The 27,081-nt window shown below is 33.1% G+C and overlaps 2 protein-coding genes and 1 long non-coding RNA gene across 3 annotated transcripts; 1 reads left to right on the forward strand and 2 right to left on the reverse strand.

Annotated features, from left to right (window-relative positions):
• Positions 1-5,204: 5,204 nt before the first annotated feature.
• Positions 5,205-14,639, reverse strand: LOC130945833 (uncharacterized). The gene is made up of 16 exons (XM_057874529.1): positions 13,173-14,639; positions 12,615-13,073; positions 12,325-12,441; positions 12,032-12,234; positions 11,734-11,944; positions 11,377-11,614; positions 11,119-11,269; positions 10,723-11,025; positions 8,104-9,442; positions 7,578-8,030; positions 7,316-7,438; positions 7,027-7,229; positions 6,716-6,926; positions 6,378-6,615; positions 6,123-6,273; positions 5,205-6,031 (listed from the first exon to the last, which is right to left on the reverse strand). The coding sequence occupies exons 1-16, from the start codon at positions 14,518-14,520 to the stop codon at positions 5,726-5,728; spliced, it is 6,054 nt and encodes a 2,017-aa protein (XP_057730512.1). The 5' UTR covers positions 14,521-14,639; the 3' UTR covers positions 5,205-5,725.
• Positions 14,640-16,855: 2,216 nt separating this feature from the next.
• On the reverse strand, positions 16,856-18,067 carry LOC130943310 (uncharacterized). Its single transcript, XR_009071778.1, has 2 exons — positions 17,635-18,067; positions 16,856-17,357 (listed from the first exon to the last, which is right to left on the reverse strand). It is a non-coding gene; the product is annotated as an uncharacterized LOC130943310 (long non-coding RNA).
• A 5,719-nt stretch (positions 18,068-23,786) lies between these two features.
• Positions 23,787-25,182, forward strand: LOC130943657 (zinc finger protein CONSTANS-LIKE 2-like). Its single transcript, XM_057871632.1, has 2 exons — positions 23,787-24,527; positions 24,733-25,182. Exons 1-2 carry the CDS (start codon positions 23,991-23,993, stop codon positions 24,799-24,801), a joined length of 606 nt encoding a protein of 201 aa, XP_057727615.1. The 5' UTR covers positions 23,787-23,990; the 3' UTR covers positions 24,802-25,182.
• The last annotated feature ends 1,899 nt before the right edge of the window (positions 25,183-27,081 follow it).

Genomic DNA, 27,081 nt, shown 5'->3' on the forward strand with positions numbered 1-27,081 from the left:
TCGTATCATTTGGTATCAGAGCTCAGGTATTAGATTAATTCTTATTAATCTATATCTGTTCTTCTTTTATCAATTAAAAAAAAAGAGTCCAATGTATGTCGTGTCTTTCTTTATATTCTTGTGTTCTTATTTTCTGTATGCGTTTCATTATTGTTTAAAAAAATAAAAAAGCATAAAGTGTAGAAAAAAAAAGAGAAAAAAGGAGAAAAAAATATAAAAAAAAAAGAAAAAGAAATAAATTATCTTCCTTGTAATTATTGTCCTTTTCATATACTATTTTTTTCCACCTACAAGATTCGAGGACGAATCTTTTTTGAAGAGGAGGAGAATGATACGTGCTTCAAATGTTCGAGATATGAAGAGTTCAAGTATTATTTAGAAGATATTAGTTTACATTTTTAGAATATTTTAATTTAATGTATTTTTATTTTTGTTTATTTAATTACTAGATTGGGCCTTATGATTATGGGCTTTAGGGTTTTTCTTTGTTTTAACCTAATAAGAGGTTATAAATACCTCCTTAGCTATTGTAGTCGCAGAATAGAATTTTTAGAGGTTTCAAAACCCCTTTTTGGTTTCGTGATGAAATCATGGTGTGGACAATTGAGGTTGAGGAGTCCCTCTCTTGTTACATCGGGGAATTGAGTAGAAGGTTGAGGAGTCCCTTCGATTCAATTTCCAAACTATGGCGTTGGCAAGTTAGGTTGAGGAGTCCCTTTCTTGTTGCGTCAAGATATTGAGTAGAAAGTAGAGTGATTCTCTTTGTACTCAATTTCAACTTATCTTTTTTGTTTTTATTTCAATTTCAATGTATCTTTTCTATTCAATTTCAATTCTTGTCTTCTTTATCCTTTTATTTTCGTATCATTTGGTATCAAAGCTCAGGTATTAGATTAATTCTTATTAATCTATATCTGTTCTTCTTTTATCAATTAAAAAAAAAGAGTCCAATGTATGTCGTGTCTTTCTTTATGTTCTTGTGTTCTTATTTTCCGTATGCGTTTCATTATTGTTTAAAAAAAATAAAAAAGCATAAAGTGTAGAAAAAAAAAGAGAAAAAAGGAGAAAAAAATATAAAAAAAAAAGAAAAAGAAATAAATTAGCTTCCTTGTAATTATTGTCCTTTTCATATACTATTTTTTTCCACCTACAAGATTCGAGGACGAATCTTTTTTGAAGAGGAGGAGAATGATACGTGCTTCAAATGTTCGAGATATGAAGAGTTCAAGTATTATTTAGAAGATATTAGTTTACATTTTTAGAATATTTTAATTTAATGTATTTTTATTTTTGTTTATTTAATTACTAGATTGGGCCTTATGATTATGGGCTTTAGGGTTTTTCTTTGTTTTAACCTAATAAGAGGTTATAAATACCTCCTTAGCTATTGTAGTCGCAGAATAGAATTTTTAGAGGTTTCAAAACCCCTTTTTGGTTTCGTGATGAAACCATGGTGTGGACAATTGAGGTTGAGGAGTCCCTCTCTTGTTACATCGGGGAATTGAGTAGAAGGTTGAGGAGTCCCTTCGATTCAATTTCCAAACTATGGCGTTGGCAAGTTAGGTTGAGGAGTCCCTTTCTTGTTGCGTCAAGATATTGAGTAGAAAGTAGAGTGATTCTCTTTGTACTCAATTTCAACTTATCTTTTTTGTTTTTATTTCAATTTCAATGTATCTTTTCTATTCAATTTCAATTCTTGTCTTCTTTATCCTTTTATTTTCGTATCATTTGGTATCAGAGCTCGGGTATTAGATTAATTCTTATTAATCTATATCTGTTCTTCTTTTATCAATTAAAAAAAAAGAGTCCAATGTATGTCGTGTCTTTCTTTATGTTCTTGTGTTCTTATTTTCCGTATGCGTTTCATTATTGTTTAAAAAAAATAAAAAAGCATAAAGTGTAGAAAAAAAAAGAGAAAAAAGGAGAAAAAAATATAAAAAAAAAGAAAAAGAAATAAATTAGCTTCCTTGTAATTATTGTCCTTTTCATATACTATTTTTTTCCACCTACAAGATTCGAGGACGAATCTTTTTTGAAGAGGAGGAGAATGATACGTGCTTCAAATGTTCGAGATATGAAGAGTTCAAGTATTATTTAGAAGATATTAGTTTACATTTTTAGAATATTTTAATTTAATGTATTTTTATTTTTGTTTATTTAATTACTAGATTGGGCCTTATGATTATGGGCTTTAGGGTTTTTCTTTGTTTTAACCTAATAAGAGGTTATAAATACCTCCTTAGCTATTGTAGTCGCAGAATAGAATTTTTAGAGGTTTCAAAACCCCTTTTTGGTTTCGTGATGAAACCATGGTGTGGACAATTGAGGTTGAGGAGTCCCTCTCTTGTTACATCGGGGAATTGAGTAGAAGGTTGAGGAGTCCCTTCGATTCAATTTCCAAACTATGGCGTTGGCAAGTTAGGTTGAGGAGTCCCTTTCTTGTTGCGTCAAGATATTGAGTAGAAAGTAGAGTAATTCTCTTTGTACTCAATTTCAACTTATCTTTTTTGTTTTTATTTCAATTTCAATGTATCTTTTCTATTCAATTTCAATTCTTGTCTTCTTTATCCTTTTATTTTCGTATCATTTGGTATCAGAGCTCAGGTATTAGATTAATTCTTATTAATCTATATCTGTTCTTCTTTTATCAATTAAAAAAAAAGAGTCCAATGTATGTCGTGTCTTTCTTTATGTTCTTGTGTTCTTATTTTCCGTATGCGTTTCATTATTGTTTAAAAAAAATAAAAAAGCATAAAGTGTAGGAAAAATAAGAGAAAAAAGGAGAAAAAAATATAAAAAAAAAAGAAAAAGAAATAAATTATCTTCCTTGTAATTATTGTCCTTTTCATATACTATTTTTTTCCACCTACAAGATTCGAGGACGAATCTTTTTTGAAGAGGAGGAGAATGATACGTGCTTCAAATGTTCGAGATATGAAGAGTTCAAGTATTATTTAGAAGATATTAGTTTACATTTTTAGAATATTTTAATTTAATGTATTTTTATTTTTGTTTATTTAATTACTAGATTGGGCCTTATGATTATGGGCTTTAGGGTTTTTCTTTGTTTTAACCTAATAAGAGGTTATAAATACCTCCTTAGCTATTGTAGTCGCAGAATAGAATTTTTAGAGGTTTCAAAACCCCTTTTTGGTTTCGTGATGAAACCATGGTGTGGACAATTGAGGTTGAGGAGTCCCTCTCTTGTTACATCGGGGAATTGAGTAGAAGGTTGAGGAGTCCCTTCGATTCAATTTCCAAACTATGGCGTTGGCAAGTTAGGTTGAGGAGTCCCTTTCTTGTTGCGTCAAGATATTGAGTAGAAAGTAGAGTGATTCTCTTTGTACTCAATTTCAACTTATCTTTTTTGTTTTTATTTCAATTTCAATGTATCTTTTCTATTCAATTTCAATTCTTGTCTTCTTTATCCTTTTATTTTCGTATCATTAATGATACGTGCTTCAAATGTTCGAGATATGAAGAGTTCAAGTATTATTTAGAAGATATTAGTTTACATGTTTAGAATATTTTAATTTAATGTATTTTGATTTTGTTTATTTAATTACTAGATTGGGCCTTATGATTATGGGCTTTAGGGTTTTTCTTTGTTTTAACCTAATAAGAGGTTATAAATACCTCCTTAGCTATTGTAGTCGCAGAATAGAATTTTTAGAGGTTTGAAAACCCCTTTTTGGTTTCGTGATGAAACCATGGTGTGGACAATTGAGGTTGAGGAGTCCCTCTCTTGTTACATCGGGGAATTGAGTAGAAGGTTGAGGAGTCCCTTCGATTCAATTTCCAAACTATGGCGTTGGCAAGTTAGGTTGAGGAGTCCCTTTCTTGTTGCGTCAAGAAATTGGGTAGAAAGTAGAGTAATTCTCTTTGTATTCAATTTCAATCTATCATTTTTATTTTTATTTTAATTTCAATGTATCTTTTTATTCAGTTTGAATCCTTATTTTCTTGTTTATCTTTTATTTTCCATATCATTTGGTATCAGAGCTCAGGTATTAGATTAATTCTTATTAATCTATATTTGTTCTTCTTTTATCATAAAAAAAGAGTCCAGTATGTCGCATCTTTCTTTAAGTTTTCGTGTTCTTGTTTTTCGTTTGTGTTTCATTATTGTTTTGTCATCATTGTTGATTTTATTGTTTAAAAAAATAAAAAAAAGCATACAGTGCAAAAAAAAGAAATATATACAAAAAAAAGAAAAAAAAGGAAATTATCTTCCTTGTAATTTTTGTGCTTTTCATATTCTATTTTTTCCACCTACAAGATTCGAGGACGAATCTTTTTTGAAGAGGAGGAGAATGATACGTGCTTCAAATGTTCGAGATATGAAGAGTTCAAGTATTATTTAGAAGATATTAGTTTACATGTTTAGAATATTTTAATTTAATGTATTTTGATTTTGTTTATTTAATTACTAGATTGGGCCTTATGATTATGGGCTTTAGGGTTTTTCTTTGTTTTAACCTAATAAGAGGTTATAAATACCTCCTTAACTATTGTAGTCGCAGAATAGAATTTTTAGAGGTTTCAAAACCCCTTTTTAGTTTCGTGATGAAACCATGGTGTGGACAATTGAGGTTGAGGAGTCCCTCTCTTGTTACATCGGGGAATTGAGTAGAAGGTTGAGGAGTCCCTTCGATTCAATTTCCAAACTATGGCGTTGGCAAGTTAGGTTGAGGAGTCCCTTTCTTGTTGCGTCAAGAAATTGGGTAGAAAGTAGAGTGATTCTCTTTGTATTCAATTTCAATCTATCATTTTTATTTTTATTTTAATTTCAATGTATCTTTTTATTCAGTTTGAATCCTTATTTTCTTGTTTATCTTTTATTTTCCATATCATTTGGTATCAGAGCTCAGGTATTAGATTAATTCTTATTAATCTATATTTGTTCTTCTTTTATCATAAAAAAAGAGTCCAGTATGTCGCATCTTTCTTTAAGTTTTCGTGTTCTTGTTTTTCGTTTGTGTTTCATTATTGTTTTGTCATCATTGTTGATTTTATTGTTTAAAAAAATAAAAAAAAGCATACAGTGCAAAAAAAAGAAATATATACAAAAAAAAAGGAAATTATCTTCCTTGTAATTTTTGTGCTTTTCATATTCTATTTTTTCCACCTACAAGATTCGAGGACGAATCTTTTTTGAAGAGGAGGAGAATGATACGAAAATAAAAGGATAAAGAAGACAAGAATTGAAATTGAATAGAAAAGATACATTGAAATTGAAATAAAACAAAAAAGATAAGTTGAAATTGAGTACAAAGAGAATCACTCTACTTTCTACTCAATATCTTGACGCAACAAGAAAGGGACTCCTCAACCTAACTTGCCAATGCCATAGTTTGGAAATTGAATCGAAGGGACTCCTCAACCTTCTACTCAATTCCCCGATGTAACAAGAGAGGGACTCCTCAACCTCAATTGTCCACACCATGGTTTCATCACGAAACCAAAAGGGGTTTTGAAACCTCTAAAAATTCTATTCTGCGACTACAATAGCTAAGGAGGTATTTATAACCTCTTATTAGGTTAAAACAAAGAAAAACCCTAAAGCCCATAATCATAAGGCCCAATCTAGTAATTAAATAAACAAAAATAAAAATACATTAAATTAAAATATTCTAAAAATGTAAACTAATATCTTCTAAATAATACTTGAACTCTTCATATCTCGAACATTTGAAGCACGTATCACTAATCCACCATGTACTATCTATCTTCCTTCTTGATAACTGCTCTCAACTTGCATAGTTGTCTCTGGTTTGCTTGAAGAAAAAGGAGTAGTGCTCCTAGTCCTTCTAACTGCATAAAATGTTGGTTGTGTAGGAGTAGGGATGGTTGCAATCTCGCTATCAAGCATTGTCACAACATTTGACATGGTTGGTCGATCACCTGGTTCATCTTGCACACACAAGAGTGCAATTTGTGAACACTTGATAAATTGATTCTCGTTGCAATTTCCACTGAAAGATGCATCCATTAAATCCGTAAGCCTATTCTCTGTCCATAATCCCCATGCCTGAGATAATGTCCATTATTGTAATCAAGTCAGCATAACAACAAAACAAAAGAACAGTAACAAAGAGTACTGTAAGATACGAAAAACATACATATCCCAAAAGGGTAGCAGTTTGTTTGAATTGATAGAATCCTGTGTTCTTTTTTCCACTTAGAATCTCTAATATGACTACACCAAAACTGAAAACATCAGATTTGATTGAGAAAAATCCATCCAAAGCATACTCTGGTGCCATATATCCACTGAAAAAAGATTTATTGTAACATGTCACAAAACTAATCTCCATGTGTAAATATCTTCCGATAAATATGTTATGATTACAATTGCATAGTCTTGGAGAACTTACTATGTTCCCATGACTCTCTCTGTGCTTGCTTCAGTTTCTTTTCCTCCAAATATTTTTGCAAGTCCAAAATCTGAAATCTTTGGTGTCATATCCTTGTCTAAAAGAATGTTGCTAGTTTTTAGGTCTCTATGAATTACTCTTAGTATAGAGTCTTGGTGAAGATATAGCAATCCTCGTGCAATGCCCAAAATTATGTCAAATCGCATTTGCCAGTTCAGGAGCAGAGTTCGTGTCCGATCTACCACATCGATGTTCAAAGAAACAAGGTTAATAATTTATGAAAACAAAAATTAAGATTTACTTCCTGTAAGTTACATAATGGACCATGTGAGATATACCAAATATAAATGAGTCCAAACTTTTGTTTGGCATATATTCATAGAGTAAGATTTTTTCATCCCCTTTTACACAGTAGCCTCTGAGTCTAACAAGGTTTCGATGTTGGAGTTTGGCAATTAAAACAGTCTCATTCTTGAACTCCTCTAACCCTTGAGTAGAAACACTTGAAAGCCTTTTTACTGCAATGTCTTGACCTCCAGGAAACCTTGCCTAAATAACAGTTAATCCATGCATATGTCATGACAAACTCTTGCATAGCTTGATTGCTTAGTTTGCAAGAAATTAAAGTTAAATGAACTAACCCAATTACCTTGTAAACTGGTCCATAACCTCCTTTTCCAAGCTTGTTTGAATCTGAGAAATTATCAGTAGCTGCTACAATGCTTCCAAAAGTGTAAAATGGCACTTCAATCCCTTTACTGTCTTTTTCTTCTAAACGTCCCAAACCAATTAAACCTTTAACATGCCTTTCAGTGTCATACAAGCTCTCCTGAATTTGAATGTTTTCCCTCTCTGAATTCAATACAGAGATGAATTATGATCATTATGAAGATGAGATGTGTGTGAATAATTGAAAGTGCAAAACCAAAAATTTTTACCTATCACTTTTTTTCTCCACACATAAGCAAATACCATTGTGCTTGCTAGAAAAATCACACCAGCAAGAGTTACTATGAGAATCAAATGTACTCGGTCCCTCAAATGATTTCTTGATTTCTCATCTGTGCAATGAAGTAAATAAAATGCATAGAATAATTATAATGTAGAACCCCAAAATTTCTGGACTAATAATGTTTTAGCCTAGCAGCCTAGCATAAATGATTCATCTAACCTTGAGATTACATAGGATAGAAACCTAACCTTGTATACAATTTGAAATTGAGGAATTCCATTGATATTTTGGATCACAAAGGCACCTGTGTTTCCCTTCAATTGTTGGCATGCATGTTGAATGGGGGAAACCCCTGCAGTCATTAGGCTCATTACAAGGCCGTTCGAGTGGCAGTTGCCAGCTGATCTCTATTTGATCCTCTTTAAAGCACCAGTTAGTCACATCAAATGGAGGATCAGGTTTGTCATTTTGATAGATGTAATCACAATGATATGTATCATCCGTTTTGATGTAAAACTTTCTGGCATTTTCGTCGATCCAAGTAATTCTTTTCAATTGTCCTCCGGGCATCATGAAACTTACCTGCCCTGTTGAGTAGCTGCAATTGAACTTATAGTATTCCGGGTCTCCACAGTTTGGCCCTGTACTTAGCGGATAAGGAATTGTATATATTCCGCAAGGATTACATGCCACTTTTCGCCCTGCACAGAAATATACACTTCAGGCTCAGTTCAACTTGTTACAATTTTGGTTGCCAAATCATTTAAAATTTACCTATATCTGAACTCTTGACAAGAACAGCAAGATCACCACCAGCCTCTTGGTCTACTTGAAGAGTAGTTAAATCATTTGTCCAAATCCTACACGAAGAAGAAGTAACGACACGATAGTCGTTAGAAGTGTTGTATGCATAAGCCTGGCACTGTGGATGAGACACGTTCAAGCACAAAAACTTGCATTCTTCTTCAGTCTCTGTGTTATATTCCTTTTGATCTGACTCATCGAGTCTTATCTTAGGTAGATTGAGGAACACCATGTCTCTGTTGTCGCCATGGGATTCTGACTTTCTCACACATCCTGGGAATTTCATCCCCTTTTCATAGCTCTGAGTTTCATACTCTGAAGCGAGCCTAAACCCTGGCAAACACTTGCATGGCATCCAATCATCGACGTTGCAGCTGCTAAAGTTAGCACAGAAATTGTGTATCTTGCACATGCTTGAAGGATGTTTCCATTGCATGATCCATTCAGATTCTTCCCACTTCCAAAATTGTAACTCTCCTGTAGAGTTCATCACGATCCTTGTGTCTTGGTATGAATAGTACAACGATTTCGAAGTGTTTGTGTTGACATACTTGGATGGAGAATTTTCTGCATCGGTGAAGTTTGTCAAGTAGTTAAGCACATCAGGGGACAAATCATTGGAATTGAGTCCATCATTCTCCCAGTGAAGTTGGTTTTGGCTATCCATGATTCTGAAACGGTTGTTTCCTGTTTGAGACATCTTGAAGGTGAAGAAGCTCTCTCTTCCACCGCCACCGCCGTCGTATCTCCAAGAAGTAAGTTCCATGGCTCTGTCTATTTCCATTCCGGGAAGAAACGTGTCTGTTGGGTATTGAAAGCTTTGCCAAATTATGTAGCTTGTTCCATTGCCATCATCATCATGCTGGAACAACACTAAGTTCCCAGAGTCGGTTAACTTGACTGTTCTGTTATTGGAACTGGATTTATCAAGTTTAGAAGACCAGAACGTTGACCCTGATTCATTTGTGACTAGAAGATTTCCATCTTGTGCAATTTGGAAGACTCCTCCACCATTGGAACCCAGAACAGGATTGTCTCTATTTGCAACCCAAACCATTACTGTTTTTCCTGGGTAAGTTCTGTTGGTGTTGTACCATATTCCGAGGTAACTTTGACCTGGGTTTTCCAGAGGAGAGAAGAAGCCTAGTACGAATTTTTCACCGGCTGAAGCAAGAACTTTTCTAGTTCTAGGTATGCTTTGGCCGGTGATTAGAGTATCTTGTACAGAATGCGCCTGCAAAAAATCATAGAGAAGGAAGAGTAGAAAAAGAAAAGTGAGGGTTCTCATGTTAGTTATCATCGTTTCATTCATTGATTGTCATGGAAACTACTTTGTTTATAGACCTAACAGCACTCAACTGGTGGTGGTTGAAAAAATACTATTCAAAGTTCAGAATAACTCATTATTTATATTTTCCTCCTATTATAAGTTTGATTTGTATATTTGTAATTTGGTTTCCACCTCATCAGTTAAGTATCTAACAAAGTATAATAAGTAATAACAATGTGGGAAAAGGTTCCATTTTTCTCTCTCCAAAATATCACTTTCACAATTGACAGATGTAGAAACAATAAGATACATAATCCTCAGTTCCAACTTTTCATATAATAATAACAAAATATACTTGTGACTTCTGAATCCAAGAAATTGTCTACGACATGTGTCTTTACTCCTTAGCTTTTCACTGCCAATATAAATAAACAATTCAACAAGTTGACTTAGTCAATTATGACTGATACTATGGCTTACCTCTCTTGGTGCTATACAAATAAAAGTCAAAGTCGTCGGGTGAGATGCTAGCAGCTAGCAGGTGTAGCTACAATATTTTATGGAGCAGTAAAAAATTAATTTGCTAAAGAAAAACAAGAGATGCTATTTAAAACAAGTATGCTTGCAGTGGCTAATCGGGTACCTAAATCTTGATAATAGTCTCAATCATTGATATATCTTAACCTTTGTAAAACCTCGTCTCTAGAGAGCTCTTGTTACTCCTTTGGAACTGTGCTTTGACTAAGTTATACTAGAAAAACAATGGTTTTGGTGTTCCTTGGTGAGAGGTTTTTCGTTCGATGAGTGTTTTTAACTTTCTGTTTATTTGAAAAAAGTTTAAGTGGCTTCAAAACTAGTCAATTTATTGGTGTTTACAACAAATTACTTGCCAAAAAAGATCTTACAATAGTATATAGAACTTGAACCTGTGTTCTTGTACAAAATATGTTTTGAACCATTATGACACAAACTTCCATTAGCTTATTTTCAACTATCTTATTTCACAGGACAATGAATCTCTTTGCATTAACACGTTTCACATATTATATTTGGGCAAATTCATACTAAAAGTTGATATTGAACCAATTACAGTTTGTTAGTATTAGCAGAGATAGAAGAGAAATGGCACAATGTGCCAAATATGTGGATTTCTGCACCTCCATAGGTTCCTTGCAGAGGAATCAACATTGCTCTTCTTATAAGCACACAGCTATAGCTTAAATTTTTCATGATTCTATTTTCTTTAAACCCTATATACCATAACTTCTCATGATTCTATTTTCTACCATATTAGAGTCTAATCCACCATGTATTATCTATCTCCCTTCTTGATAACTGCTCTCAATTTGCATGGTTGTTTCTGGTCTGCTCGAAGAAGATGCAGTAGTGCTCGTAGTCCTTCTAATTGCATAAAATGTTGGCTGCGTAGGAATAGGGATGGTTGCAATTTCACTATCAAGCATTGTCACAACAGTTGACATGGTTGGTCGATCACCTGGTTCATCTTGCACACACAAGAGTGCAATTTGTGCACACTTGGTAAATTGATTCTCATTGCAAGTTCCACTGAAAGATGTATCCATTAAATTCATAAGCCTATTCTCTGTCCATAGTCCCCATGCCTGAGATAATGTCCATTATTGTAATACAGTCAGCAAAACAAACAAAACAAATTAAAAGAACAATAACAGAGTTAGAAGATATGGAAAACATACATATCCCAAAAGGGTAGCAGTTTGTTTGAATTGAAAGAATCCTGTGTTCTTTTTTCCACTGAGAATCTCTAATAAGACTACTCCAAAGCTGAAAACATCGGATTTGATTGAAAAATACCCGTCCAAAGCATATTCTGGTGCCATATATCCACTAGAAAAGAAAAAAAATCGATTGTTATGTGTAGCAAACTAATAATCATGAGTAAATATCCGCTAATGAACAATATGTTTACAATTGCTTAGTCTTAGAGAACTTACTAGGTTCCCACAACTCTCTCTGTGCTTGCTTCGGTCTCTTTCCCTCCAAATATTTTTGCAAGGCCGAAGTCTGAAATCTTTGGAGTCATATCCTCATCTAGAAGAATGTTGCTAGATTTTAGATCTCTATGAATTATTCTTAGTCTAGAGTCTTGGTGAAGATAAAGCAATCCTCGTGCAATGCCTAGGATTATGTCAAACCGCATTGGCCATTCAAGGAGTAAAGTTCTTGAACGGTCTTTTATTTCAGTGTTTGAAAACACATCAAAAGGATCAAGGTTAGTACATTTATGATAACAAAAATCAAACTCTACTTCTTGAAAGTTACAAAATACAATATGTGAAAGTGAAACATACCAAATATGAAAGAGTCCAAGCTCTTGTTCGGCATGTATTCATAAAGTAAAATCTTCTCATCTCCCTTTATGCAATAGCCTCTGAGTCTAACAAGGTTCCGATGTTGGAGTTTGGCAATCAAAACAATCTCATTTTTGAATTCCTCCAAGCCTTGTGTTGAAACACTTGAAAGCCTTTTTACAGCAATATCTTGGCCTCCGGGAAACCTTCCCTGAACAACAATAATTTATTGTCATGAAAAAATCTTGCACAGATTCATTGCTGAGTTAGCAAGAAATACTAAGAAAAATTAAATAACCTTGTAGACTGGTCCATAACCTCCTCTTCCAAGCTTGTTTGACTCAGAGAAATTATCAGTAGCTGCTACAATGCTTCTGTAAGTATAAAAAGGCACTGCAATGCTTTCACTGTGTTTGTCTTCTAAACCTCCCAAGCCTATCAAACCTTTGACTTGTCTTTCACTATCATGCAAGCTCTCCTGTATTAGAATGTTTGCCCTGTCTGAATTCCATAGCTCATTTTGATTAGAATCTAAGAAGAATATAGTTGTGTGAGTAATTCAATGTTCAAAACCAAAATTAAAGTTCTTACCAATCTTGGGGTTTGTCTTGATTCTCCATACATATGCAAATATCACTGGAAATGCTAGCAAAAGCATGACGGTAAGAGTTACAACCAATAGCAATTTGTGGTTTTTTGATTCCTCTCCTGTGAAAGCAAGGAAAAAGGATAAAGATAATCAAAATGATGCAGCCAAAACACCTTCATTGACACGATGTACTACTTAATATTTTAGTTAAGCCGTTTCTCCAAGAAACATGAAATTTTCTTTCTGAAATTCTAAAAAGTGAAAATTGCCAGAGTTAAGAAGGGTGGCTAACCTTGAGTACAAGTAAGAGTTGAGGCATTCCAGTGATATTTTGAATGGCAAAAGCACCTCTTTTCCCCTGGATGAAATTTTTGTCGGCATGTTGAATGAGGCCAATCATTGCAGTCTGTGGGGTGATTACAGGGGGGTTCTGGCGCTGGATCCCAACTGACCTCAATTTCATCTTCTCCGTAGCACCAGTTGGTGACATTAAAGGGAGGATCAGGGACTCTATTTTGACTGCTGGAATCACAGCCATAAGAATTGCTGGTTTGAATGTAAAACCTTCTGGTATTTTGGTCTACCCAAGTAACTCGGTACGATTCTCCACCGGGAATTGTGAAGTTAAGCTGCCCTGTTGAGTTGTTGCAGATGAACTTGTTGTAGGTGGCATCCCCACAGCTTGGTCCAGTGCTTAGGGGATAAGGAATTACGTATATACCACAAGGCTCACATGATTTTGCCTTTGGTGCTGCACAACATACACTACACACTTGAGACACCCGTATGTAGAAATCTTAACACTTTCTCTAACTCAAAAACTTAAACTACACATTGAATAATTATATACCTATATCTGAACGGTTGACCAGAACAGAAAGAGAAGCAGTAGCAGCACCATCATCTTGGACCACTTGAAGAGTAGTTAAATCCTGTGTCCAAATTCCACATGTGAGAGGAAGACGATCATAATCTGAAACAGAGCCATTATACGAATAAGCTTGGCACCGGGGAAGATACATGTTAAGGCACGAAATCCGGCATTCATCTTCGCTTTCTGCGAGGAATTTGAGGTCTGGTGCGGTCACTCTCACCATGGTCAAGTTAATGAACATCATGCCTCTGCTGTCATACAGTGATAGTGTACTTCTGTTACATCCTGGGAATCTGGACCCTCCCTCATGGCTCTGAATCTGATTCTCCTTAAACCCTGGTAAACATTTGCAGATCCTCGAATCATCTGCAATGTCGCAGCTACTAAAGTTGCCGCAAAAATTATATATATGGCACTTGTCTGATGGCTGCCTCCATAATATCATCCATCCTGCACCTGTAGAGTCTTCCTCTTCCCACTTCAGATACTGTATCTCCCCTGAAGAATTCATCACAATTCTTGTGTTCATGTATTTCTTATACAAGGTTTCCCAGGTCCCAGTGCTGGATATGTTCATAGTGGCTGAAAGTTTCATCGTCCGATTCACACCTTCCGTACGTGAAGACGTAGGGATATCGATGTCTGTCCAGTTAGTTAAATATTCGAGTTTGTCAGGGCTCAGTGCATCTGAATTGAGTCCATCATTTTCCCAATAGAGTTGTTGATCATTCAAGTAGATGACATAACGCTTCTTCCGAACCATCTTGAAGGTGAAGTTTCCACTCCTTAATTCCATGCCATCCATGTCCATCTGCATTCCCGGAAGAAACGTGTCTGTGGGGTGTTGGAAGCTTTGCCATATGTAATCTCCATCTTCTTCTTCATGGAACAATACCAGATTCCCAGAATCCATTAGCTGCACTCTCCTTGTTTTGTTCGTCGCCGTGGATGCAGAGCTTATTGATGTGGACCAATAGCGTCGTTTACTCGATGCATCTTCTAGTACAAGGTTTCCATCATCTGCAATATGAAAGACTCCAACATTGGAACTCACAACAGGAATCTCTCTGTTGGCAACCCATACCACTGTTTGTTTTCCAGGGTATTGTATTTGATTGTTGTACCATATCCCCAGGTAACTTTCTGATGTGTTTTCGGGACGAGGAAAGAAACCTAGTACAAATCTCTGTCCAGCTGAAACAAGAAAGCTTGATGAAGATTCTGAAGTTATGTTTTGGCCAGACTCCATAATATCTTTTGCTACAACCACTTGAGAAGTGCATTGCAGCAATGAAACAAGGAAAACTACAAGAGTAGTTCGCATGTTACTGCTAGTTCTGCTAGGAGAATAATGGCGAATTTTTTTATAGTGCTTGTGAGTTGTGATCCTTCATTGCTTAATGATTCTCTGGTGAAGAAATTATGACACAATGTTAATGGTCCTTCCTAATACAGATGATGTATATATGGGACCACTTTTCAGTTTGCATGAAGGAAATAACAAAAATACAAAATCATATTTAAGGACTTATTTGTAATTTCAGTAAGTTCAGTGGTGGACTAATCTATCACAACGATCCAAGACATATGGAAGACTTGCTAGTAGACCTTGTTCAGCCACCCAAATTTATACGTGATGATAATACATATATTTTCCACAGGTTTGAACGAATGACATGTTATGTGATGCATGCATGCCTGGCTGCTCACATTCAAATCATTTATATTTGAGACTAACTTTACATTGTAAATGTCACCATCATACCTCACTATGTAGTAATTAATAAATTTAAACTGTTCTGACAGAAATTTTTTATTTCTCAAATATTATTATTCATTTTATTTTTACTGCATATTCCTCTAACTCAATTCTTATTCTTAATCAATGCAACCGCGTTGGACATGCACTAGTACTAGTCTTCGATAAAATAAAATAATTAATAAATTGCCGCGACATTTAAACCCTGCATGCCTATGTTATGTAGAACTCAGGCAAGTCCGCGTCAAAGTCTTCGTTATTTGTCAGCTTCTAGCCTTCTACATGTTTATATTTGTGGTCTCTATCTGCACTTCATATATTTACAATTTTCTCTGCTATTACATACAAGGGTTTATAGTTATCATGGGAACCAGCTGGAATGCTATTGAATAGTAATATGGAAAATGGTATTCACTATAATCGATCATCACCGTAACATAAACATCAATGGCTGCAAGCCTACAACCTTGATATTATGTAACAATTGAACTAGTCCTCTTTCAGAGAAAAATAAAATAAAAGCCAATGAAATGGTCCTTCCTCACAAATAGACAAATGATTTTGCTCATTATTGATCCATATTTTGGGGGAGCACTAAGTTTGTGCCTTTGTGGGGGTGTAGTGAAAGCGTTGGGTCTAGCTTTTTTATTTGAAGCAAAATAGGTATTAAAATCAGAATCAGTCAACCAGTGATTTGGCCAATTTGGTTAGAGACTAGGCCCATATTTGTATTTACAATTATGCTAAGTTGGAATATAAATACACGCCGCCTTGAAAATAAATTAAACCACACATATATTTATATATAAATATATTGATAGCTGATTTTAGTATATAAATAATATTTTTGTTGTATTTATATTGGTCAATGACAGGCAAATTCATAAAAAATCGGCCAATTCGACGCAAACCGTATGCAAAATCCAAACAATCCACGGTAGGTACACCAGCAGTCGAAATAACACATAGAAGGACGGCTCCTCCACCAATGCTCCATACGATTTTTTTTTATCTTTATTTATTGATTAGGACTCCACATGATCATTAAAAAACAACGTTTGTTTAGTGATAATTGATAACGTCGAATTGTATATTTGGTGAATGGTGAGTGTATATTCCATGTGAATTGCGTTGGGTATATTATGGGCTTTCAAGAGCCCATTACATATACATTTCAATTTTTCTTTCCATGCTATTAGAGTATTAATTCTGCCTTTATGTGCAATGTTAGGCCTAGTTGCTCTAGTTTTCAAGCCCACAAACAGATTGGTCTAAGAAGGGAAAGAAGTAATGACCGAAAACAAAAAAGGAAAGACGTACAAGTAGAAGAGAGAAGAGAGGTTTCAGAAGACTAGGAACCCACCCTATCCAAAGAAAATACTAGGAACCTCCAGTCCTCCAGTTCAAAAAAAAAAAGAATAGGAACCTGAGAAGACGATTCTCTGATTCCAGTGTTGATTATTGTCAATTCCCAATCCAATATGTGTATTTCACACCCCGTTCTCCAATATAAAATAAAAAATCGATAATATTATTCTACTTTATTTATTATTTTCTTCATATTTTTATAACGTTGAAGTCACGGCTCCGGAGTCGGGACTTCACTTTAGCCATATTGTCATGTACTAAAAACTCATCCATGCTGAGAATTCAAATTAAAAGAAAATGACCCAAAAAATTGTGAGACACTACTCATACAAATGTATGCATCAGAAACTATCATCCTTGATTACGAATTTAATAATATGAGACATAGTCATTATAGAGTGGCTCAAAACTCAAGAGTGTCCGGCCTCATCAAGAGATGCACATTCATACAGAGTAATAAGGAGATTTGCCTTCTTGTGAAAGATTGTCTAGTTTTGCTTATTATAGACTAAGGAGCAACAAGGCTAGCACATAAGAATCCAGCATGTATATATATAAATATTATACTTCAAAGCTCAACATGTGTGATGTTTAAATATCAAAACTCATTAATAATTTGATAATGACGAATCTCATTAAATAGTAGCTACTGAGCTAGGTTACTATACTATTTAGTCAATTTTATAAGAAAATTAATGAAAGTCCAAGTAATAATTTCGACCACCAAAATAGTGCCATGTGTAGTTAACGCAATTCCTATTGGTGTATCCCATATTGTGTCCTACATATAACATATACGAAAGTAAAAATAAAAGCAACACACACGTTAGCTATATATGAGAAACAAAACGAATAATGCATTATATATATCGTCCTCGCTGAATTGCTGATACAGTCATGCATTCATGCTTTATCATGTGCATAACTTGCAAGACAGATCAATAGATACATACAGACAAAAAGGTTGTATCAGCTGGGGAAGTTCAAATATAATACTACTTCAGTAGATTCGTCAATTTCCTTAGCAATCGAAGCTGAAATTACCACATACACCCAAATTATTTGCAAGTAGAATAGAGGAAAACATAGGGGGAAATGGAGAACCAAAATGAAAAAAACGAAATTGGTAGGACTGAAAATATGAAATCTGAACGGGAGAAGCTGATAAAGTGATAAAGCATAGTAGTTTATTCCATTGTTGACACACAATCAAAGTTAGGCATTCTATGGCTTGAATTCAATATACACAGGTCATAAATTATATTCTAATATATTCACAAATGCTATACATAATTAAAGGAAGCGTATAACCTCAAGTCTCCGTGCACTAGCAAGAGTTGACGAACCAACGTTGAAAAACGGCTATTCTAGACTTGGAATCGGTACTACACTACTACATTCTCATTACGAAAACGGCGTTGTTTTCTCTTCATCACCGCACACAGAATAATAATTAATAATTATATTAAGAAAAAAAAAAGAAGAAGAAATAAAATAAAACACACCCACAAGAGCATGGGGTGTGGTAGCTAGAGGAAGCAGCGGAGAATACTGGAATTAACCAATGGAAAAAGCAAAAAATGCCATAGACTCATAGACCACGTGGGTGTGGGTCCCACAAGAGCGCGTGACTGCAGTTTCCAAAATACGCGAGTGCGAGTGCGTGTGCGAAATGAATAAAAGGAAGGGTTGGAGTTGGTGATGATAAATTATGGGTTGGGTGTGGTCGATGATATAAGAGAGAGAGAGAGAGAATCAAATCAGGTGGAGAAGAGCACATCCATCCATCCACATATATCCCACATGGCCTAGTGTGAACCCAGTGAATAAAATCAAGCCACGCAAGCAAATCGAAATCTCCACGATGCTTTGCATGCCACGTGGAGCCACCGCGTTGCTTCCAAATTTGCAAGGCTATAAAAATATCGCCAACACCCGAATCCGAAAGAGGTACGTATGGTATATATGAGGCTCTATCACCACACAACACAAAAGAGAAACAGAAAAAGCATTTTTGTTCCCTCAAATGAGACACCTGGCATCCCCTTTCACCACATAACCTACACACCACGTCACCATCACCTTTGCTTCTTCCTTCATTTACTTCTACACTTCTACTATTCCTCTCTACTAGTACTAGTATTTTACTGTAGATGTAGATGTAGAAACTATTTTCATTTTTTTATTAAAATTAAAATACCCCTATGACATTGCCATTTTGCCATCGATATTTCTATGTTTCGTGTAGCTCACAAAATTACTACTTGCTTGACCGGAACAAGAATTTTATTTTTTTAACATTAAAGAAACAACAGAATTCCAAATTAGCATGCATTTGTCAGAAATTATTTTTAATATGAAAATAAAAATAATATTTTATTTAAATATTAACAGTTAAAGTGTATTATAGTATTATAAAAATATAACATATTTTTCTACGTATTTTAATATGCTTTCATGTATTAGTTGGAATATTGTAATATGTTTAACACTCTCTTATGTGTTGTAACACGCTTTTTACGTGTTGACTTTTTATCTATAAAATTTACTCATATATAATTATATTAAATAATTTTATTTTTACAAAAAATACCAATATTTTTTCATATAAAAAAAATTAACCTGAATTTATACAGACAATAATAAAATTATAATTCTTTCCTCAAAAAAAATATAATTCCTTTTAGAATACAATAAAAGATCACCAAGTTGTTCTTTTTTCTTTAAAAAAAAACGACGCTAATTTGAATTTTTTATGTTAGGGATGAGCTTCAATTATGCTGTATATATAATTGTTTGGAATTTTGTCAAAAAATTGCTTCGTGATAAACTGATAATGATCAAGCCACCGTTTGAATAATAAAGATTTACGTCAAAATTATATTAAAGAATCTTGTCCTTTTTTCATAAAACGAATAGAGAAAACACGCTAAATCTTATAATGCATGACCAAATTCAGCTAATGTATAATACAAACTTTCATTACTGACGAGACCTTTCTTTGCATTAAGTCCACATATAATATGCCTATGGCTATTGGCTATTATAACCTTACTATTCTTTCTTGGCCGGCTAATTATGGCTAACAACAAATTACGGTACCATTAAGCCCTCAACCATGCATGACGATGAAGATTTTCACCACACATTATAAAATAATATATGTGTATTATTGAATGGTTTTATTGGATCTTAAAAAAAATTAATAAGATCACAAATAATTGAGTGAGCTACTAAAAACACAAGTACTAATCATTTAGTTCCAAAACGAACAATGAATGCATGAGGGCATAATTTTCTAACATTTGGAGAGCCCCTTGCTACTCTTCTACTTACCATAATATCTAGTAAAGTTAACCAAGACTACTCTAACACTCTTCAGTTATTTATAGTACTAGTAGGTAAACTTGAAGTATTGAGAATTTATATTACCATGTCGTAGCAATAATACTCGCCAACTAAAATTTTGTGGAGCTATTTCCAAATTTATTGGTTGATCATATGATTAATCAATATATATGATAACTCTCTAAAACTAAAACGCATTTGCTCTTTTTCAAATGCGTGTAAATGCGTAAGATAGCCACGGTTAATTAGCAGTTGTTTATCACATCGTCATAAATTGATAAGATATGGACGATTATAATAGTAGTTTAGACTTTTGCTATAAAAGAAACTAAGATAATAGCGGTTAGCTTTTTAATTGTCGCAAATTAAATCAATAAGAGAGCCAGCGTTCTAAATGTCCCTTCATCCACTCAATCAGAAGTCCAGAGTTCTAAAGTCGAAATCACTTCCCCTTTTTTAAACCCTGATTTCTTTTTGACTATCAACACAACGCCACCATCAATCATCACCTCCAACATCTCTGTTAGAATTACATAACCACCACCTTCATCATTATCATCTTCTTCTTCTTATTCTTCTTTCAACTTCGCCAAATAACCATCGCAAATACCTTTTTTCTTTTTCTCTTTTTCTGTCTCCTTTCTTCTTTGTCTCTTAATTGGATTATTAATTGAAAATATTTTATAAAAACATATAAAACTTAAAAGACCAAATATGATCATAAAAAAAAAACAAATACAAATTTTATTAAAAAATAAAATTTCTCAATTACTCTTTTAATCATAACGCAAAAATTTAATTTATTATTTTAAGCTAATAGAAAATTAGAATATAAAATCATATTTATATTTAAAAAATAGTCAAACAAAAGTTAAAACGTCCAAAATAATTATACATATTTTATGTGATTTTAAAATTGTTTGATAATAAAAAATAATTAATAAAAAATAATTAAAATTTATTTTATTTAATATTTATTAATTATTAAAATAAATTTTGACTTTTTTTTTCTAACATTACCGATGTGATTTAAATGCTAAACTAAACACATACTCTCATTCACGGCTAATTTGTCTTTACTCAGTTGAATACTTGATTATATTAACATTTAATTTATTTCTAACATTCCTAAGATAGTGAATAATTAAAGGGTGTTGGCAATAATTACGTTTAGAATACTTATTAAAAATCGTTTAAAATCATTGTCATTATTGAGTAATTTTCCTTTTCATATAAATTTGTTTTGTTTTAATATATCTAACAAGTTATTTTTATGTGATTTTACGATCACATGTTTAAATATTCCAATCAACTAATAATATATTTTTCAAATTAAGCCGTCAATATTATACTTTTTAGATTTGACTCTATCTTATTTAACGTAATATAATACTTATATACCGAATTGTAGTTCTTTTATGCTTAAGTTAAACAAATTTTAATAAGTTCAAATTTCAGAATCCACCACCAATGTATTTATCAAATTAAGCAATTTATATCATATTTTTTGAATGCAGTATTTACCATAAATTACTTAACGTAATATATTTGTGGATCGAACTGTTCTTTTATACTTAAGTTAGACAAATTCTAATTTAAATCAAATACTATCATTATCATTATCCAAACATTATATAATTAAATTATATGTTTGGGAAAACTTGTTCTTACATTAACACAAAAGTTACATTTTTAAAGTTCTTAATTCGCTTCGTATTATGATTTGAAAAATTGAATTTAAAATTTAATTTCAATATTTTAATTCTTTAACACTGTTATTCAACAATTTTTTTTTATTTAGATGATCACTATTTAGTCGTTGAATGTATAAATTAAATAATTAATTTTTTATTGGTATGATAAAAACATAAATAAATATTTTTATAAAAATTATCAAATTAATAATTAAATCTTATTTTCAAACCTAAATACAACACCATACATTATTTAAGGATGATTAGAGTTCCAATGATGAATGAATAAAACTAAGTATATTATCGATGATCTTTAATGTATTTTTATACTGATATTTAGCAGTCATCTAAACAAAATTGGATACTCATTGCATATGATGTCAGTAAAAAAATAAAATAAAAAATAAAAAGCTTCTAGATATACAATAATATAAAATAAAAAATATTATTTTTAATGACAAAATTTGATTCACATATAATATATTTATTTAGATTTGTATGTATATATTTATATATCAATCTAACAGATTAAATTAGGACTAAAATTAAAAAGATAAAATTTAACATAAGATATCAACCATAAATACTAAAACGTATGTTTTATTTAAAATGTCAGCTTAAATATAATAATAGAGAGATTAATAATAAACCAATTTATGATATTGAAAAAAAAAAGATATTGTTAATTTTATAAATATTACTTAAGAGTGTCTTAAAAATATTTATTAAAAAATTTAAAATTTTAAAATATATATTATAAAATATTTAATTTTAATGTATTGTTAATATAAAAAAATTTTATATATGTATTTAGTTATATATTATTATGTCAAAAAGTAATTATCTAAAAAAATAAATTTAAAATATTAAAATTAAAAATTTTATTATAAACGTCAAATTCTCATGTTTTAAATAATCAATTTCGTTAAGAAAATAATGAAGAATTTAAATAATATGAACAATTAACTACAAATTTAGCTCAATACAAGAAAAAAAATAAAAAAATTCTCCAAATTACCTAAGTTAAAAAATTTAAATAGTTATTTTAAAAAATTAATCTTTTCAATTCTAATTTATCAAAAGAATTTATCCAAACATCGTCTTCACCCAAATCGTTTGTCACTCCCACTCTCATCAATCATCTCACCTCTTTTGCGTTAGAAGCTCTCTCACCGGCCATCATCGTTCATCCCTATAGCCCCCTCTTTTGTCGCGGGATCGTCATCAAACAACCATCCACGTATTTATTAAAATAATCATCCAGCTACATAATAAAATGATCATCCAACATTTATTAATTGTATATATTTAAATTGAATCGAACAAAATAACCATCCAATTAAGAATTAAAATAACCATATATATACATAGGAAATTGAACATCCGACACATTTGCGGGGTGGAGAGAGTCGATGGCGACACATGGAGGCAGTGGAGGAATTGTCGTCAGTGAATGAAGATGGGACAATAAAAAGCAGTTCAACCAACTTGGACTCTATTTGTGAGGGGTGTTGAACGTACGAAAATGCAACCGTGTATGACAACGTATGTTAAACAGATTAGTCGCGGATGGTGATATTAGGACGGAGAACGCAGTAGGCTGTGGTTGAGACTGCACAGCCAGTAGTGGCGGGTAAGCAGCATGAAGGAGGCTGTTGTATGGAGCTTGTGCGACACGATCGCACATTTGCGGAGAAGTTGGACAACGTCGATTGAAGGATGGGTGGCTGTGGTTAGAGTTTGGGCGACAGTGGGCTATGGGGGAGGTTGCACAGCCGTGGCGGGTGGACAGCGTGAAGGAGATTGTACGGCACGATCGGACGTTCGCGGAAAAATTGGACAGTGTCAACTGAAGACTAGGCAGCGGCAACTTGAGTTTGAGCGACGTCTGACCAAATAGCAGGGAAGTGAAGCAGCGGTGTATTATTCTACAGACCGAAATTTGTGAATAAAAGAGAAAAGTTAGAATGATAATGAATATTATTAGTGTAACTAAGCATTATTTGTGATTTGATTTAATTTAAAATTTTTATTTTTTAAATTTTAAAATCTAAAATTATTATTAATTAATTAATAAAAAAATTATAATTTTATTTTTATTTTCATTTTTTATTCATTTTTATTGTTTCTCTATACTTTTTTTAACCATTTTTAGTATTAAATTTTGATGTAGGGTATATATAAAAATAATTGTTAAAAGAAAAAACAAATGCTATTGAATGAGTTTTATAATCTCTATACATCAAAATTACAGAAATTAATTTAGGAATGGAAGAAAAGATAGTGTTATACAGTAAAACTGTATTTTTTTGTGACTTAAATTAAACTGTCATTTTTTAACAAGTATCATAACCATAAACAGTAGGTGTATTTTATTTACCTTTATTTATTTATATATACTCATCAAGCTGCCCCTTCAATTCTCTTCTCTTCCCTTCTAACCCATACCGTACCTGCAGACCAAGAGAGAGAAAGAAAGGGAACCATATATCCCGGCCACACACACATACAGTTACAAACAGATATAGGAAGAGACCAAAACCATACCAAAGACGAAAACCGTAAGACTCAAAATTCCCATCATTCTCTTTCATTCTTCTTCTCAAATAGCAACAACGACTGCAGATGAAGAGCTGCGAGTTGTGCAAGGTTCCGGCCAGGACCTTCTGCGAGTCCGACCAGGCCAGTCTCTGTTGGGACTGCGACGCCAACGTTCATGGTGCTAACTTCCTCGTCGCCAGGCACACAAGAACCCTCCTCTGTCACGCCTGCCAGTCACCCACGCCCTGGAAGGCTTCCGGCGACAGGTTAGGCAACACCGTCTCGCTCTGTGAGATGTGCGCCGGCGGCAACAAGGTCTCCGCGGAGGAGAGCGAAGGAGGCAATGACGACGACATAGACACCGAGGACGACGATCTTGAAGACGAAGAAGAGGAAGAGGATGATGACGATGACGAGGTTCCCGCCGACGAGGAGGAGGAAGAAGACGGGGACAACCAGGTGGTGCCTTGGTCCTCTACGGCGCCGCCCCCGCCGGCTCCGAGCTCATCCAGCAGCGAAGAGTCGGTCAGCCGCCGGTGCAACCACGCCGACGAAGAGGATTTTTCTGAGGCAGTTCCCTTAAAACGGCATCGTCACGATGTGGATCATGATGATTTTCTGGTTTGTATTCTTACTCCTTTTTGAATTCTTTTTTCTCTTCCAAAATAAGTTACTTCGAAAAAACAAAAGAATAATTTTATACATCTATTACCGTTACGGATTTGGGGGAAAACAAGGGGGACTTATTAGTTATTACTGATTATTCTTGAAAATGATGATTTCTTCTTTCATTTTATTTATCTTTTGGTTTTTAATGTTTTGTTAGGAGGGTTCGAAAGCTTGGAGATATAAACGGAGATACGGGGGGAGTGGAGAGAGGAGGTTGGTTGGTTAGGATACGGCGGTGGAGCACGGCGTTGAGCGCCGGAAGGAGTAGCCCGGCGGCAGCGTTGTCGATGGGGAGTTTTGATGGACCACGCGGTTGCAGGTTGCTTGCAGTTGCTGATGCGTTGGTAGAGCCTCCGAAACCGTTTGATCAGGAGAGCACGTGGCGTTATCTTAGCCGCACGATCTTTTGGCGTTGGTACTATAAGAAATTATTTGTGCTTCAGCTCTTTGATTAACACCCTCTAACAGCACTCATGACGGTTGCCCTTTTTTTTTTCCTTTTTTGTATGATGATGACTATGACCATCATCATGTACGAGTCTGTTTTATTTTTTAATTTTTTTTATATTTTTAAAGATTAAGATTGTTATTGAATCTGGTGATGACATAGCTTCTTTCTCTTTTTCCTTTAAATTTCCTTTGTAAATGCAATAGTCTTTTTTTTCCTATTTATTTATTATTATTGTTATAGATTGCCAGAACGACTTGTTTCTTCATTTTTCAGGATATTAAACACTGGAAATATGCATTTACTCTTGATATGATTGTATAATAACAAAAGTGAATGTAGTAAATATTTTAAGGAAATTTAGCTAGTAGAGGGCCTGAAAATTTCGTATTGGTGAGTTTTAAATTTTTAATGTGTTTTTTTTTTCTAAGATATGTAATTTAACTTACTAGGAAAACCCAACAAATTACTAATGAGGCTTGAAAGCTACACCCGGTAGTTTAAATTCCAATTTATGAATTGAAAATAAATTAATTGATGTAGGGATATACTTGGTTACTTATTTGAATCCGGAAAAGACAAAAGAGAGCAGTTGTAGTAGTAAGAAAATGTTACGACCAGTTGTTAAACACGCCAGACGCATGAAAACTTGTGGTTGTGGGCTTGTGGCTATGAATCGCAAAACTCTGTTTCTCTTTCCTTCTATGGTGTGCTAGCAAGGAAGGACAATTCCTTGAGGAGTTGTGATTATGTGCTGCATACATTAAGAATACACCATTTTATTTGATATTTGATTTGTTTAACAGATTTTTTTTGGTCTAATTGTCTCTTTTAAAAAGTAAAAAATAATACTTTTTAATACATTTGGATATATTTAAATAAAAAATTATTTATATACTAAAATTAATTATTATGAATTTGTATATAAATATATTATATTTAATTCATTTTTAAAATATATTTTATTTTTTAATATATATTTTATACTAATAATTAATTTTAATGTATATTTAATATAATTTATTTACGTATGATAGTATGTCAAAGTGTTAAATCTTACTTTCGATGTATTTTATTAAAATTAGTTTTAATATAATATGAAATATTAATTATAAATATAAAAGTAATTTAAATTATATTATATAATTAAAATTTATTACAAAGATTAAAATATTATATAGTTAATATGTAAATTTTTTTATATTTTAGGTATCTATCATAAACAAAAATTTAAAATTAACATATTTGTGTGCATTTTTATCCATCGGGTTTAGTGTTCACGAAGATCATGGCACTTTCTTAGGTGGTGTGCGATGAAATTGCTTTCGTGGAGCGGTTATGCTATTGCCTATGTATCTATCTACCTTAGTCCTTAGATTAGTCCCCTTGCCTTACAACGACAAACACATGAATTACGAAATCAATGGGAACTCCCAATTCTTATGACCACTAATCCATGCTTATTTCACGTGCCATGTTCCTGGAATTGCACCACCTTCCTTCCTTCTATTCTTAAATTAAGAATATCTTATTTCCCATCTGATCTCACCAACCAATTAATAATATAGTCCTACAAGGTCAAGTCATAGTAGTGCTCCTATCCATAGATGTTAGTATAATATAATATAATATAATATAATATACACTTATTTTATGTGGTAGATATTTTCGTTTTCTTATTTAGTAATTAATGCGGTTGTGACTTGTGGTAGCCAAATATCTGGGAGCTAGCTTATTAACCTTGTGGTTGTGGTCCAGTTGGATTAGCATGATTATCGTTATAATAATGTACTTAATTTAATACAACAAATAATTAATCAAATATCAAAGCTAAAAAAGATTGATTGGCTTTGCATGAATATGCTACTTTTGAATGCACATTGGTAGAACATAGAAATAAAAATAATAATCATGGGTGGTGTGGCCGGCCATCACATCAAGTGGATGAAAAGCTTTATACAATAGAGGGAATTCAACTTTATTGAAATGAGATACAAAAACCTGTTACTTGTACTATAATATTATAAGAAGCACACAAGAAGGGTTCATTAATGAATT

This window comes from Arachis stenosperma, chromosome 8 (genome assembly GCF_014773155.1).
Source record: "Arachis stenosperma cultivar V10309 chromosome 8, arast.V10309.gnm1.PFL2, whole genome shotgun sequence".
NCBI classification, from domain to species: Eukaryota; Viridiplantae; Streptophyta; class Magnoliopsida; order Fabales; family Fabaceae; genus Arachis; species Arachis stenosperma.

What these genes read in the sequence shown, in the direction of transcription:
- LOC130943657 (XM_057871632.1), top strand. Translation starts at nt 23,991, where the DNA reads ATGAAGAGCTGCGAGTTGTGCAAGGTTCCGGCCAGGACCTTCTGCGAG. An exon ending in TGGATCATGATGATTTTCTG is followed by an intron (nt 24,528 to 24,732) that starts GTTTGTATTCTT and finishes ATGTTTTGTTAG; the next exon opens with GAGGGTTCGAAAGCTTGGAG.
- LOC130945833 (XM_057874529.1), bottom strand. Translation starts at nt 14,520, where the DNA reads ATGCGAACTACTCTTGTAGTTTTCCTTGTTTCATTGCTGCAATGCACT. An exon ending in GGTCAACCGTTCAGATATAG is followed by an intron (nt 13,074 to 13,172) that starts GTATATAATTAT and finishes TATGTTGTGCAG; the next exon opens with CACCAAAGGCAAAATCATGT. An exon ending in TTTGGACTCATTTATATTTG is followed by an intron (nt 6,616 to 6,715) that starts GTATATCTCACA and finishes TCGATGTGGTAG; the next exon opens with ATCGGACACGAACTCTGCTC.